At 39.1% G+C, this 14,040-nt stretch overlaps 4 protein-coding genes across 6 annotated transcripts; 1 reads left to right on the top strand and 3 right to left on the bottom strand.

Annotated features, from left to right (window-relative positions):
* Nucleotides 1-10: 10 nt before the first annotated feature.
* Nucleotides 11-1,433, bottom strand: LOC124200801 (twisted gastrulation protein homolog 1-B-like). The gene is made up of 3 exons (XM_046597098.1): nt 1,005-1,433; nt 605-935; nt 11-536 (listed from the first exon to the last, which is right to left on the bottom strand). Exons 1-3 carry the CDS (start codon nt 1,237-1,239, stop codon nt 302-304), a joined length of 801 nt encoding a protein of 266 aa, XP_046453054.1. The 5' UTR covers nt 1,240-1,433; the 3' UTR covers nt 11-301.
* Nucleotides 1,434-1,610: 177 nt separating this feature from the next.
* LOC124200798 (inactive peptidyl-prolyl cis-trans isomerase FKBP6-like) lies at nt 1,611-4,125 on the top strand. Its single transcript, XM_046597094.1, has 8 exons — nt 1,611-1,749; nt 1,903-2,052; nt 2,122-2,487; nt 2,554-2,866; nt 2,930-3,138; nt 3,224-3,335; nt 3,434-3,523; nt 3,585-4,125. Exons 2-8 carry the CDS (start codon nt 1,913-1,915, stop codon nt 3,792-3,794), a joined length of 1,440 nt encoding a protein of 479 aa, XP_046453050.1. The 5' UTR covers nt 1,611-1,749; nt 1,903-1,912; the 3' UTR covers nt 3,795-4,125.
* A 2,163-nt stretch (nt 4,126-6,288) lies between these two features.
* On the bottom strand, nt 6,289-8,346 carry LOC124200916 (metallophosphoesterase 1-like). Its single transcript, XM_046597290.1, has 8 exons — nt 7,996-8,346; nt 7,741-7,927; nt 7,547-7,682; nt 7,314-7,480; nt 7,197-7,234; nt 6,999-7,121; nt 6,794-6,931; nt 6,289-6,733 (listed from the first exon to the last, which is right to left on the bottom strand). The coding sequence occupies exons 1-8, from the start codon at nt 8,158-8,160 to the stop codon at nt 6,575-6,577; spliced, it is 1,113 nt and encodes a 370-aa protein (XP_046453246.1). The 5' UTR covers nt 8,161-8,346; the 3' UTR covers nt 6,289-6,574.
* Nucleotides 8,347-9,483: 1,137 nt separating this feature from the next.
* On the bottom strand, nt 9,484-13,632 carry LOC124200914 (extensin-like). 3 transcript variants are annotated; one of them, XM_046597284.1, is made up of 2 exons: nt 13,210-13,632; nt 9,484-12,828 (listed from the first exon to the last, which is right to left on the bottom strand). In XM_046597284.1, the coding sequence occupies exon 2, from the start codon at nt 12,728-12,730 to the stop codon at nt 10,403-10,405; it is 2,328 nt and encodes a 775-aa protein (XP_046453240.1). In that variant the 5' UTR covers nt 12,731-12,828; nt 13,210-13,632; the 3' UTR covers nt 9,484-10,402. The 3 variants fall into 3 exon arrangements, with proteins under 3 accessions (XP_046453240.1, XP_046453241.1, XP_046453242.1); XM_046597285.1 differs by having other exon boundaries at nt 9,484-12,825; nt 13,210-13,613; XM_046597286.1 differs by lacking the exon at nt 13,210-13,632 and adding an exon at nt 12,897-13,113 and having other exon boundaries at nt 9,484-12,825.
* Between the last annotated feature and the right edge of the window lie 408 nt (nt 13,633-14,040).

The following is a 14,040-nucleotide window of genomic DNA, read 5'->3' as shown; positions in this document are numbered from 1 at the left end:
GTTACATTAATAAGTTTAACAAAATTGTTTATTGATCCAATCCAATCGTATCCGAGACGCTTCTACACAGGTGGAAATTCTCGTTTAGGAAGTGTGCTGTTTCGTGAACAGTGCCACAATAACACGAAAATTTATACAATCCAAGAGATGAGCGAAATATGGCGTGTAAAAAATTTATTAGGGACGGCATAAGCAAGTTTTCCGGACGACAGAGAACGGACTCAAATGATAAAAAATACGAAAACGGTTGTTTGCAAGAAGATATAATAACATATACAGAACAGTTAAGTCAAGACTTTGATTATTCGACTGGCGAAGTTGCTTCGATTTTTTTCTCGACCACCTTTTCTTCAGTCTTTCCTTTTTTCCCATCTTTTTCAGAAGCTTCTCCGTTTTCGTAATCTTCTCCGGCAAAAACTTCAGTTTCAATTGGGTTATCATCGTCTTCACCAGGACACTCGAGGCAACGACTTTCGTTGATACCGTAGTTTATGCAAGTGTGTCCAACACATTCACAGCAACCATCATGAAACCACCTAATTGGGAAAATATAGGAATTACTGAAATTTAGCTTCATTGCAGTAGTTAAAATTCTTGTACAAACCTGTAGCTTGATGCACCCATAGAGATGCAAGAAGCTTTGCATTTATTCCAGGACATACACTGACTCATGTATGCAACAGTGCAGTTCACAGTGATCAAGTCTTTCAATGGAATAACTTCCTGCTCCGAGTTGATTGTTTTGTACTTGATTTCTTTATTCTTAAAAATTTTGATGTCCAAATCAACAGGGAAAGTGAAAGTTAGCCAACGTTGCAGAGTATCACGATCATCTGTCAAGGCTGCAAACAAATCTGGTGTGGGCTCTGTCAGATCTTCAACATGAGATTTCCTGCTCAATTCGCTAACAGTATTGTTAGGCTTCGGACACAATTCTGACAATTCAAACATGAAACAATTAAGCGACATTTCAGTTAGCAGAAAGTATCAAAATTTTAACTTACCAACACAAGAGCAACATTCAGCATATAGGTAGTCAAGACATGAAAAGCACTCCTTGCAACATGTGCAGTTTCTTAACTCACACTTGCATGATTGTGTTAGCATACATTTACTGACAATACTAGCACAAACAGCTTCGTTGCATCCGTGAACAGTGTAGAATCCGACGATAACCAATAACGGGAGAGCAAATGTCAGTGAAATTAAGATTTTGGACATATTCAATTCAGAGCCCATTGCGGATTTAATTAAAATAAAAGAATAACTGATTGTGTTGTTTTGGTACCTTTCCTACAGGGCAAAATATGAAAATACGTTTTAAAATAAGCTACAGGTTCAAGCCCACAATTTACTTGACAAGCCTTCAAGCATAGTTCCCCAAAATGTGGGTAGGGCTAATAGGTAGTGGCCATGTTTAAATTACCCCGCGGCTACTAAGTTGAATCGATGTAACGTTCGGACTGGAAATCGATTTTGTCTAATTGAAAAATTGAAGACAATTTTATTATTATTATAATCACTCCGTAATTTGGTAATTCATAGATATTTAAATTATTTGAGTGAAAAAAGTACTAACAAAAAATTATTTACTATTTACAAAAGTTATTAGGCGCCACTGCACCAGCATGGTCAAATATCATTTTTTCAGCAAAAAAAAAAAGTTTCAAGTTTCAACCCAAGTTTCGTTTTCGTTCAAGATCAAAAGTTTACTTGAGGAGTCGTACTTTTAGACTGTGTTTCTTAATAGTAAGCATCTTTCATTTTAGGATTTTATTCGTACGAAACAAGAAAAGTTGTCCATATTAGAATCTCGATAACTTAATGCAATACCAACAATACTATGTTTAGGTAATGTTGTTTTCTTTTCAATGTAACTTGACCCATCTACTTTTCCCCTAGAATTGCAATCATGGATACAAGTTCAAGTGCTTCGAAGATTGTTGAATTTGAGGATGAAGGTGAACTTTCTGATGATTTAATTGGTGATTCAGACAATGAAGAAGAAGATATTCCAATGATGTTCAAGCAGAGTGTTCTTAAAAATAAGAGGTAACATTTTCTTACTTTATACTATTCATTGATACTGTGTAATATTAACAACTACTTCTATTATAACAGCATTTTTGAAAAGCAGCTTCTTGAATCAACTGAAATTGATCCCTCAGAAATATTTGAAATGAAAGCAAAACAGGAAGTTGATGGAGAAAGTAAGGAACTACTTATGAAAATGGACCAAGAAATCTTGGAATTGTTTTCTGGTGATGAAGATGAAGAAAACAAATTACTCAAATTATCCAGCCAGATGACTCCATTGCCTGGATTTGATGGTATATTTAAAAAACTTGGCCAACCTGGAGAAGGAGCTTTCCCCCCTGAAGATTCTATTGTTACAATCCATTACAATGGCTACATCCAAGATGAGATTAGTAATGAAATCAAATCATTTGATTCCACTATACTTAGGGGGAATCCAAAATCATTCATGTAAGTAAATTATTATGAAATTTATTTTAGGTGTACTTAATCCTTGACAACTATTTTTTTATGTAGGAGAGGCCAAGGTTCAGTGATTGAAGGCTTAGACCTAGCAGTAGGATCAATGAAAGCAAAAGAAAAATCAGAATTCATTTTTTGTCCGGATCTGGCATGGGGTGAAAAAGGTTGTCCACCACGTATACCCGCCAATGCATATGTTTATTTCAAAATCGATTTGCTTGAGTGGGTTGATTCAAGTGCTGCCGAAGCATTTGGGAAACTTCCAATTCAAATGCGTAAAAAGCTCTCTTTCGAACAAGTCCTCGACGCCGCTAAATCTGAGAAGCGTAAAGGAACTGCACATTTTGAAAAACAGAACTTCCTCATGGTATGTCATGAGTTTTTATGCTTTTTTAGCCTTAGAAATCTAAATTTTACCGTTTAACTTTAGGCGTTGAAATGCTATCGACGTGCTTTGGGTTGGGTCATAGACCGCGGTTATGCCGATGAAGAGGAAGAAATTCGCGGAGAAAAACTTTGCTTAACTCTGCATCTAGATTTGGCTCTGGTTTGGCTAAAAATAAATAAGCCAAAAAAAACTTGCATTCATGCTAGGGATGCTTTGCAAATAGATAAGGAGAATCCTAAAGCGTACTACAGGTATAGAATAATATGATTGCAATATTTACTCTTGGTTTGTAACCAGTGAAACCCCTTGTATTTCATACTTATTAAATCTTTTAAGGTTCGGTTTGGCTCTAGAAAAACTTGGTGACTTTGACGGCGCACGTCGAAACCTTTTGAAGGCTAAAAGCATTTGCCCCAAAGATCCCAGTATTGCTAGGGCTTTACTCGCGGTATATATATTTTTTTTTAATCGCAATTTTTATTATGATATAGATTGATTTGTTTTTTGCTTGTCTATAAGGTTTAATCTGTGTGTTTAATTTATTAGTTGGACGATAAAGTGAAGAAAGAGAGGTTTATTGAAACCGACTTGTGTCGTAGAATGCTTGGTGCAACAAACATCAACGCCGGAAATAACGTAAGTGCCAGTAAGTTGGAAACAAAATTACAGTAAAAACTTGTTCCCTTTTTTTTTGCAGACTCCGGAACCCTTGGATGAGTCCCATAAAGTCATCCGCCGATTGTTGCAGGAATTTGTCGAAAATCCAACGGAGAGGCAGCTGGAATTTCCACAAGGAATTTCTCAGAAAGAACGAGCTTTCTTGGAAGCTGAATCTAATAAATTAAATTTGAAGTTTGCGATGAAGCCGTTAATGAAAGGCGAAAGTATTTGTACTGTTTTCAAATAAGTCGATTTCTGCGTCAAGAATAAGTAATGATTAACTTCATTATTGAAGTTATTCTTTTCTGCATAAGAGATTTTGTAGGTGCTCAACCGTGATTTTCTGTTACATTGTGTCTTGGCCGATTGAACAATGTTTCAGCCAAGTGGTCTTCGGGACTATAACCTAGATATTTATGTTGAATCTTCCAATTTTTAGTTCCATTTCCATATAAAGAATTTTTCTGTGAACATTCGATGCTACTCAGATTATTTCGTGATTGGTTAAACATGTTAATTGTGTACACGTATTCCAGCTCTGATTTCTTTGGAAATATATTTCTCGTCTCATGTTAAAAGGCCAAAGTTTTTCGTTGGAAACATAACCTAATAGCACATGACTGACGTGTATATAACCGTGACGATGTCGACGGTAAGCATTAAAACGTTACGTAATGGTAAGCCTAAACCTAAAAGCAATGCAAGAACAGCTATGTATGCGCAAATCACAAAGGGTTTGAAATATGAAATACATAGTGACATTGAAAATGATGAACTAATAAGGCTTTTAAAAAATTGAATTGACACCGGTAATGGTTGAACGAAATGGTCCGCTTATTTGAAGCGGACAATTTTGTTCCAGAAAATTTTTGTTTCTTCGTAAAAACGCACCCCATTGTGCAGTTATCGAATTACGGGATTAATGAAATACTCTATATGTATTTGAATTGTACTGTATTTGAATATTTATTGTAGCAGACCAAAAGAATAGAGCATATTTGGTGTAAAAAAATCAGATCTTTGTTTATCAAAGTTTGATGTTGGTTCATAGTGCAATAACTGTAGTTAAAAATTTACTTTTCTGCTCCCAATTAATACTGAAGTTAATCATGGGGTACAAGTGGTATTGAGCTTCCATGTACTTTTTTTGTCTAATATTAGTCTGGCGATGGATTGTTGGCGTGAATCGCTTAGTGAACTTACGACGGTTAATTGCGAAAGATCTGCATGATTCTTATTTCTCAAGTTAATTTGATCCAGCTGTTCTTGTATTTTCAATTTACCGGCAATAGCCATGGCGAGGGAATCTTTGATAGTTAGACAATCAATCAGTTCTCCAGAGGCTTTGGTTTTCTCACTTTCGCAAGTTGCTATGGCTCCGTTTTTTTAGAATTGTCGGTCGTTATGACGGCAGCGTCGGCTTTGCATCTCACCAACTCTTGGTTTATTTGAGTAGTTCCCGTCTAGCAGATTGTCTTTGCGCTTTCGCACGTTTTCAGGTTCTTATTTCTCAGATCATTTTCCATATTAATGTACAATAAATTTCCTTCTGCGGCAAAACAGACTTCTGCAGTTTTCCGATTCCATCTTGCTCGTCTCGTATTGCGTTTGAATAGACACCAGTCCCGTTTTTTCCTGCTCTAGCGTAATCTGGATGGAACTGAGAGACTTTTGGTAAGCTGCTATGTCGTCCATGCATTTCTTCAAATTGGCGCTTTGTTGACCGGTTCCCTGTTGGCAATTGGACAGTTTGGTCTCTCATGTTTGAAGCGTTTCTTTGATGGACGAGTAATCGATTTTCTTCTGGTTCAAACTTGATTGGCAATAGTCCTTATCCAGTTTGCATTGTTCCAATTCGGATTGCAGCTCACTAGTTTGATTGAGCTGGTTGTTTAGGTTATCGATTTGATTGTTGCCAAAGGAGTTTAATTGCCAGATTAAAAATGAACTTTTGCATCAGAAATAAATTGCAGAACAAATTTTACTGATGATTGATACAGATTGGTATTTTATTCTATAAGCGCAAGTGGCGCCTCCGATATTTTTGCTGTTATTTTATCTTTATTTTATCTGATATTTTTGCTCAATACTCCGAAATTAAAATATTTAGTTTTCGCAGTATTGATATATGTGATTCTCTTTTTTTCATCCTACCCATCCTTTACGTTTACCTACTGTGTGGAAGAAAAACTCCGAAAGAGTAATTCCGAAAATAGTTTTTTTTTTAAACGTAACACTTTGGCGGGATTATGTTTTGTTCGTTCTGCCCTCTAGTGTGTGTTTTTATACTATCTACACGCTGTTTTCCGTCCATAAATTGTTCGCTGAAGAAGATATGGGACATTAGAACCTGAATGAACAAAACAATTGCAGAATAAAGCTCCAAAGAAGGGTAATGCATTTAAGTGATTGGCCGACGTTCGTTCGCAACTCATCAGTAAACGCACAACCGATAACGCACACGACCGATTTTAAAATTTTTAGCTTGAATTAAAAATGTATTTATTTATATTTTTCTTCTCTGCACCAAATAATCGAAAATGTTATTTTTAGTATCGCCTGGTACTAAAAATAATTTTAATAAATACTACGACGGCAATTTCGTCTGTGAAGAAACTTCATTCTTCCGATTAGAAAAAGAAAACATCTTTTGTTAAAAATTGAGCATTACATCCAAGTGTTTAAATTAAGTTTACCAATGTCGGCGTTCTGGATTTTTACATTACAGTAAAACAGTATAGTTATCTGAACTAGAAATGTATTGGTCACATGGTGGATGTATACTAGGGCTTGGCAATAAAGTCTGACCAGATGGTTTTTATGGCGACCATATCGTACAATAAAAATGGAACATTTACATTCGGGCTGGTTCCGTTTTGTTTTTCAAGGGGACATTTTTTTTTGAAATCTTATATTAAACAATTTTTAATTTCTCGATTGCTCTACGTCCGATTCTACATGTATTTTCCAAGCATTAGACACGGAGAAACTCAAGTTCGAGAAAATCACACAAGATCGTACATTATGTTACAATGTTTTTACGTGACGTGCTCGAAATCGTTTGTAGCCAAAAAATATACTGCTTATCATCAAAACAATTACAAATATTACGTAAATTCTGATGACAGTAGATTCTTTTGGCATAAAACACTTGTAGACCGCATATTCATCTGTAGATATGGTGACCTATAACGATTTCACATTTAGAAGCTATATAGGATTATAATTATTGAATAATGTATGTACCAATAAATAACTGGGATTATTGCGATTCCGCCAGCTGAATGACGGAACAGAGAACTCTGTCACTCCGCTGTGATTATATACGCAACTGTGATGCGTGTGACCGGAGAAAACAACGCGCGGCTTGAGATTTCTCAATAACTAAATTGAACAAAGTAAAGAAGAGATAATTTGAAACTAAGTGAAAATGATTTGAACTTTTTCTTACCCAATTAGATGAAGTTTTGGAAAGGCAGTCAAATTTCGGACGAAAATTTACGACTTTTTCTTCGTCTGGTGCAGAATCTTCACCTTGACAAGATTCATCAGATTTCCTGAATAGAGGAAAATGCTAAAAAAAACCTTGTTAAACCATGCTAGTGTTAAACTATACTTTTTTATTAATATTTATGAGAATTGTTTTTACCTGTAGTAATACTGGTTTTTCATTAGCTTTCAGACCAGCTAAGTATTTGAAAAAGAATGACTAACAAAACATAATCAAATGTCAAAATTTAACCAAAAGACTACAACAGTGGGTTACATGCTATTGAAGTTATCCTTTTCTCAGCTTCTTTACAAATGTGGCATCCATCTCCTTCCATTGCCATACTATTAACAGTAACAAAAGGAATGTCTCCAACCCTGAAGATGTCAGATGATGATAGGTTGAATGTTTGATAGAACCTATTTAGCTTAATGTCATCCATCCTAGGAGAGTAAGTATATTAGTTGATTCTGATTTCATTTATATTAAAGTATAAAAATATAGTTTACATGTAATGGAATCCAACATCATGATTACCTACTAAAACATAATGAGGACTGTTGGATGGAAATAATTGTGTGAATCTTTCTACATAGTCTTCATATTGATTTTGATTGGCCCACTTTCCTTCATCAAAGATATCACCTAAAACCAATTAAAATTTGAATGTGAAATAAATGTTTATTGGTTTCATTGTTTGTACCAAGAAAGAAAACTGCTTTTGGTGAATGAAGGGTATTTGCAGCTGACCAACTAACAGACATTTGCCATTCTCTTCTCAACTTGTCAAACCAATGCCCTCGGTAAGGTCCTAAAAGATGAGTATCGGCTAGTATTAAAGCCCGAAGTTGGTGACTTTGATTGTTCTGTGACAATGCCGGCCAATCACACTACAAATTTACAGACACACAAACAGGATCAGAGCCAAAGTTCAAAAGCTAGAAACAAGTTTTATTACCTGAAACTGTACAATGAAGTAGATTAAATACTCGCAAAAAAAGAATACAAGACAGATGAAAAACGTAATCAGAAAGATGTAACGATTCATTTTTTGTTTTGGAATGTTGTTTTCCACGTGCTGTGATAGTTTGACGATAGATGACTCTGCATTGAAGATTCCCATATTTCATTTGGCATGTGGAAATTGCAAGCGACCTTGAAGAGGTTTCGTCGACTAGAAAAGGCCCTCAAGGCTGAATGGTTTCCCAGCCAATCTACGGCCTGAGAACCACAACACAAAGAGTGTAATTAAAACAACAACCCATCTCCCCAGAAAAACAGAACGATTTAATACAATGCAATAAATCAAATAGACATACAATAAAAAAATATCCATATACTGTAAAAAAAAAGAAAAATAAGATAAAGAAAAAGCGCGCACTGCTCTGGTCTATAATAAGGGAAATTCCGGTCCGACTGAAATCTAAAAGCCAGACTGGCTTTCTTCTTCTTCTTGTTGTAATTTAGCGATAGTGATATGTGTATAAACATTCCGATTAAAATTAGGCCATCTTCCCCTTCAGTTTCGACATCGGGGGGGACTGGAAACAACACCACGCTACTAAGGAGAAATATGTGTGAATTTGAAATGAGGCTGAGAGCTATGAGGAAGAATACATGATTTCTTTCCAGAAAGAAGAAAACGAAATCATTATATATTCCGAACAAGTTCTCCTCCATGGAATGTTTTCGCCAAAAGTCGTGCAGCCAAATGCCTGGAGCAACAAAGCCGCCCTTGTATTTGAGTGTGTATATTTTTCCACCCCTCATTGGAAAAAGAATTCGAATCGAGCTGCTTTTTTCTTTTCCACAACCCTTCATCCGATTCTCTCATCACCCGACTATTCGTTTGTTTGCCATTTCCACCCTCTCTTTTTCCCCCCAAGGCCGTTTCTTCTCTTTCTCTTTTTCCCCTCGTCCCACCACAGCAGGGCTATTCGGACATTGGTCAGTCGACCAGGTGGAAAATTTAAAGAGGGTGGTAAAAAAAAAGGAAAAAACAAGTTCCACCCTACATATTCAATCACCTGCTGACATTCCCTTTCCCAATGTATTCCCTAAACTCTTGATAAAATGGCCCCCCTCTACTATTTCCTATCGATACTACAGGCACAGGGTTGTAAAAACGAACAGAGACGAGGGAGAAAGATATCCGACAAAAGGAGACTAGTCTTTATTTTTATTTCATGGCAGACTTGTGTCGGGCTTTAAAAATATCCAAAAAGCACCGCTCATTTGTGTGTGGAAAAGGCCGAAATAAAACGACCGAGGAGGGGAAAGTCGAAATTAAGCTCTTTTTTTAAAAAAGAAATATGTCTTTCAAATGAAATAAAAGGCAAAGCTAGACAAATGTCAGACTGAATTTACTGCGATTCATCGTTCTACATCTCCAAACTTTATTCTCTTCAATCTCATTGGGTAATGACGAAATGAAATAACCAATAAACAAAATGAAAATTTCATATTATTTGTCTGTTGCTGTTGCACGACGGGATATCATCAAACATTTGTGCGTTACATGGAGAAAAAGTGGAAGAGAATGGGGGCCATGCCAACAAAGGAGAGGTAGGTTTCTAAAAACACGTCAATTATATTAGTGATGAATTGCGCTTTTAAACAATATGTCGACAGTCGAGCATGAAGAAAATAAAAAATAAAAAAAAATGTCAAATGAATAAACTGCGCGGGTCCAGTTGAAATTCATCATCTCAAAGTAGGCGAGGTCCTCTTTTATTTCATCGGCATTTTAAAAAAGACACTAACCTAACCGATAATGGCATAATCGAAATCTTGGAATGAGGTAGTATTATTCTATATCTATTGGTGAGGAAGAGAGGCACAACCCTCACCTCCCCAGCTGGCACACACACACACACGGAAACAATGGAATGTCTGTCAACACATTAAGAGCTCCGTTCTGCGAAAAAATAAAAAAGGTTGGCCAAGATAAATTTCATTTTGTGGTTTTGAAAATAGAAAATAAAAAACAGATTGGGCAAATGAGGTAGAGGAGCTTGTCGAAATATTCTTTCGTCATGCAAGGTCAATGCTGTTGCGCAAAATGTCATGCCCACCTGTAATTTTTTTACACAACAATCAACAAATTCATCAAAACAACTGATATAGCTACACTCCAGTGAATTCCAAGTCAACAAATGTCTCAAGTCCACAATATTGGCAAATGATAAGGCACAACCGTTTTCATCATTAAAAAGAGTCATTTTGTTTGTTTGTTTGTTTAAAAAAGGTCATTGGAAATGTTTTTTTTGATTGGCGCTGGAACTAAGAAAACACACAAAGAATACCAAAGAAAAATAGGTCAAAGTAATATAATAATAATAATAAAAAAGGGGGAGATTGTTCTTCTAAGATGCTGCTGTGGGTGGCGGATGAGCGTGCAGTGCGTTCCGTCTGGTGTGAGTCTGAACGTGTTTGACCATATGGTCCTTGCGGATGAATCCCTTGTTGCAGACTTGGCACATGAAAGGCTTCTGGCCCGTATGGAGACACATGTGACGCCTCAGATCCGTCTTGTGATTAAATTGTTTCGGGCACAACGGACATTTGTAGGGCTTGTCTCCGGCATGTTTCTGCTGATGTTGGTCGAATAATTCCGCATTGGGAAATCGCTTGCCGCACATGTGGCACTTGAAAGGCTTGTCGCCTTTGTGGAACGTGTTGTTATGTTGAGTCAGGTAACACACCCGATTGAACGCCTTGTCACACTGGGTGCATTTAAACGTTCCGACGGAAGCCGTGCCGCCGTTATCGGCCACAACGGCAATGGGACGAGATTTGACGGCTACTCCGTTGGGTTTAATCGGTGGCATCACCACGTTGATAGCTGACCGCTCCGGCTCTTCGGCGTCACTCATATCCAAGTCGGCGTCATCACTTCCGACCGGAGAATCATCGCTTCCGCCTCCACTGCAGTCGGAATCGTTGGATTTGATCAGAAAGGCGTCCGAATCCATTCCGCCGAATTCAACGTCATTGTTTCCAATTTTGTCGTGTTCCATGATTGTATTGTTGTTGTTGATAAATGTCTGCTCATGATTGAGGTGGTAGTGCTGCTGCTGCTGTTGTTGTTGGTGATGGATGATTCCGCGGGACGAGGCAATTGGCCCCACCCCCAGCTGCTGAACGTTGGCGTTGCTGCTAGGGGGCGGGGCAATGGAGTTTGGGGGATAGCCCATAGTGTTGGATTGAGGATAGACGTGCTGTTGCTGCTGTTGTTGTTGTTGCAAGTGTTGTTGCGCATGCTGAGGGTATGGAGAATAATTGGAATGGCTAACGGGAGGAGGGCAGTAGTATGGCAAATGACCACCCGGTGGTGGTGGCGGCGCCGGGCCAGTAGGACCGACCGTCATCATTCCGGATGGATTCCCAGGTGCTGAGTAAGGTAAACGGTACGGATCCATGGAAGTAGAATTATTTATTTGCTGCTGCTGCTGCTGAGGAGATGGATAGTTGCTATTATTGCTCAAAGATTGAAGTGGTGGAGGGCCGGATTGAAGTTGTTGTTGATGAATGAGAGGTGGAGGCGGTTGTTGTGACGGCGGATGATAATCGCCTGGCGAAGATGGAATAATTTTAGGACTGCTGTTAAGAGATGGTCTTGGAATTGGCATCTCATCCATAGTTTTCTCGTCCGATCCAGCTGGACTGTTGACGGTGGGTGTGCCAGTGCTCCGACTGGATGGTGTGGTCGACCGGCGTCCATCACCAGCAGCCGGGGTATTCCCACCGGAGGCTTTAATGGCATTCTTGTGAAGTGTCGTATTGTAGTGACGTTTAAGATGGCCGCTGGATGTAAACCACTTGTTGCAGGCTTCACAATTGTAAGTCTTTGGACGACGAGCCTCTGAACCTCCCCCATGATTTCCTCCCCCTGAAGGTTGGGCATTTCCATTCGATGGTGCATTAGGTTTCCATCCAGGGGCGGATTTCGGGACAGGTGCAATATTTCCATTTGTTGTCGTCGCTGCATTGTTGCCATTATTAGCGTTGATGACGGGCATCGGCAATGGCTCGTAGGCCGGGAATGGATTGGGTCGATAGTCGTGAGGATGCAATGGTGGTGGTGGTGGTGGCGGCTGCTGAGCTAAAGATGGAAGTGGTGGCGTTGGAGTCATCCAACCCATCGATGATGAATTTGAACCGACAGAAGTGGCTGGAGTGTAGGGAGGCGTCGGTGCCAGAGTCCCGCCCGGATGGTGATGAGCAGGTGGGAGGCCCAACTGGATGGTTCCAGGAGGTTGATAAACGTGAACCTTGTGGGAATCCAAGTCGAGAATCTCTGCAGTTTCATTGCCGCCTCCGTTCAGCTCCGTCTTGATGGTGGGCGGAGGTGGATAAACATCGGGAAACGGGGGGAAATGATGTTGAGTTTGGAGATGATCCGGTTGTCCATGAGGAGAATCAAAAACGTTGGGATCGGCGGAAAATCCGTTCCTAAAGTGTCCGTTATTGAGATCGGCTGTGGCAGAATTGACCATCGACTGGTCGCCAGGGAGATATGGATGAAAGCGTCGGCTAGCGGTCGGATGAAACTCCTCAGACGGATGAGGAGGTGGCAAGAGATTGCTGCTGGTGACACAGTAGGCGCTGGCTTGACCGACGAAAGCGGAAGTATCGTAGGTGGCGGATGAATGGTATCGATAGGCCTCCGCTGTCCCGTTGGAGTATTCCATGGCACGGGTTGAATCAACTGGGTAATTAGACTGAAGACATCCAAGGGTACTATCACGTTTCTCTTCTCAGTGGCCACCTAATGCCATAACACCACCTTCTTGTGAAATTAATAAAAACCCAAGTTAAAAATAAAATATCTGAAAATCTCAATCTTAATTTGCATACGGGAAAATCCATCGATTTGTTGCTTCAACATTTTTTTATTCCTCATCGAAATGATTGTCATCTGTTGAAATTTTTCATTATATTTACAACAATAATGAAAAAGGTTGTTTTTAGTACATTTCCAAAAATGGCCCTGCTGCAGCACAAAGAAATAGTTTCCCATCCTTTTCGAAAGTTTCCACCCGTTGAAACCCCCTGGAGGTACAAAATGGCAGACTCCCCCCCCCCTCCTTTATATCTGAGAAAACTTAATGACGCGTAGAGACGAGAAAATGTTTGCAAGAGCCCAAGAAATTGTCTCTTTTTTACTTACCAGCTGACGTAACGTGGCGATACGGATGACGAAGTGGGATTTCCCCTTAAGAATTTCACACTTGTTCAATCATAGGAATCGGTAGCCAGTGGGACATGATTCACACAGGTCGACTAGCAACTGCTGACTGTGGGATTTCCCTCACTACAAGACACACAAGTGCACACGAAAAAATATCAGCAGCGTGCTGGGGAAAGACCCAATGTCTTGATGCAAACAGGTTTCACTTTTCTTTTTTCAATATAAAAATTCAACACCACGTGGGTCAGCGTCTGTGATTGAAAGGCGGCGTATACATGAACGCGCGCTGTCTAAAATGACGCACAGCCGATGAGAAAATGTGAGGAGCTCAGTCGACAGCTCACTTTCGAATAGTCGACTTGGGAAAAATCCAATCGGAAGAACTAAGGAAACATTCCCCCACCCCCCAACAAACTCTGACTCCTCACTCGAATGGCCCAAAAAGGAGGAGGAGTAACGAAATACAAGCCCCAGGCTTTTCTTCCCTTTTTATTTTTGCTTTCTTCCCGAAACGCGAGTCAAAGAAGAGAGTTGATAACTGTGTCCTCTAAATGCATTGAAAAGATCTTTTAGTATTTCAATTCCATTTCATCACTGCATTTTCCTATGCACGGCATTGACATTAAAGACAAAATTCTTGGTTTCACCCAAAAACAACTTTTTCTCAATCCTGCTGTACGATACAAGTTGGCAAAAAAACAAAACTTTTGTTTTTCAACAATCGCTCTCAGCGCCATCTTTCTTTCGTCTACATTTTCTTATTATTTATAAATATGTTTTCGGGGCCCAAGGCCGTATCTGCTGAAATGT

The sequence above is a fragment of the Daphnia pulex genome, chromosome 8, assembly GCF_021134715.1.
Source record: "Daphnia pulex isolate KAP4 chromosome 8, ASM2113471v1".
Lineage (NCBI taxonomy): Eukaryota > Metazoa > Arthropoda > Branchiopoda > Diplostraca > Daphniidae > Daphnia > Daphnia pulex.
The sequence above is the reverse complement of the archived record's forward strand: the minus strand, read 5'-3'. Positions and strand labels throughout refer to the sequence as shown.

What these genes read in the sequence shown, in the direction of transcription:
- LOC124200801 (XM_046597098.1), bottom strand. Translation starts at nt 1,239, where the DNA reads ATGGGCTCTGAATTGAATATGTCCAAAATCTTAATTTCACTGACATTT. An exon ending in TGAATGTTGCTCTTGTGTTG is followed by an intron (nt 936 to 1,004) that starts GTAAGTTAAAAT and finishes TTGAATTGTCAG; the next exon opens with AATTGTGTCCGAAGCCTAAC. An exon ending in ATGGGTGCATCAAGCTACAG is followed by an intron (nt 537 to 604) that starts GTTTGTACAAGA and finishes TTTCCCAATTAG; the next exon opens with GTGGTTTCATGATGGTTGCT.
- LOC124200798 (XM_046597094.1), top strand. Translation starts at nt 1,913, where the DNA reads ATGGATACAAGTTCAAGTGCTTCGAAGATTGTTGAATTTGAGGATGAA. An exon ending in GGGAATCCAAAATCATTCAT is followed by an intron (nt 2,488 to 2,553) that starts GTAAGTAAATTA and finishes TTTTTTATGTAG; the next exon opens with GAGAGGCCAAGGTTCAGTGA. An exon ending in ACATCAACGCCGGAAATAAC is followed by an intron (nt 3,524 to 3,584) that starts GTAAGTGCCAGT and finishes TTTTTTTTGCAG; the next exon opens with ACTCCGGAACCCTTGGATGA.
- LOC124200916 (XM_046597290.1), bottom strand. Translation starts at nt 8,160, where the DNA reads ATGGGAATCTTCAATGCAGAGTCATCTATCGTCAAACTATCACAGCAC. An exon ending in AAAAGCAGTTTTCTTTCTTG is followed by an intron (nt 7,683 to 7,740) that starts GTACAAACAATG and finishes AATTGGTTTTAG; the next exon opens with GTGATATCTTTGATGAAGGA. An exon ending in AAAAACCAGTATTACTACAG is followed by an intron (nt 7,122 to 7,196) that starts GTAAAAACAATT and finishes GGTTTTTTTTAG; the next exon opens with CATTTTCCTCTATTCAGGAA.
- LOC124200914 (XM_046597284.1), bottom strand. Translation starts at nt 12,730, where the DNA reads ATGGAATACTCCAACGGGACAGCGGAGGCCTATCGATACCATTCATCC.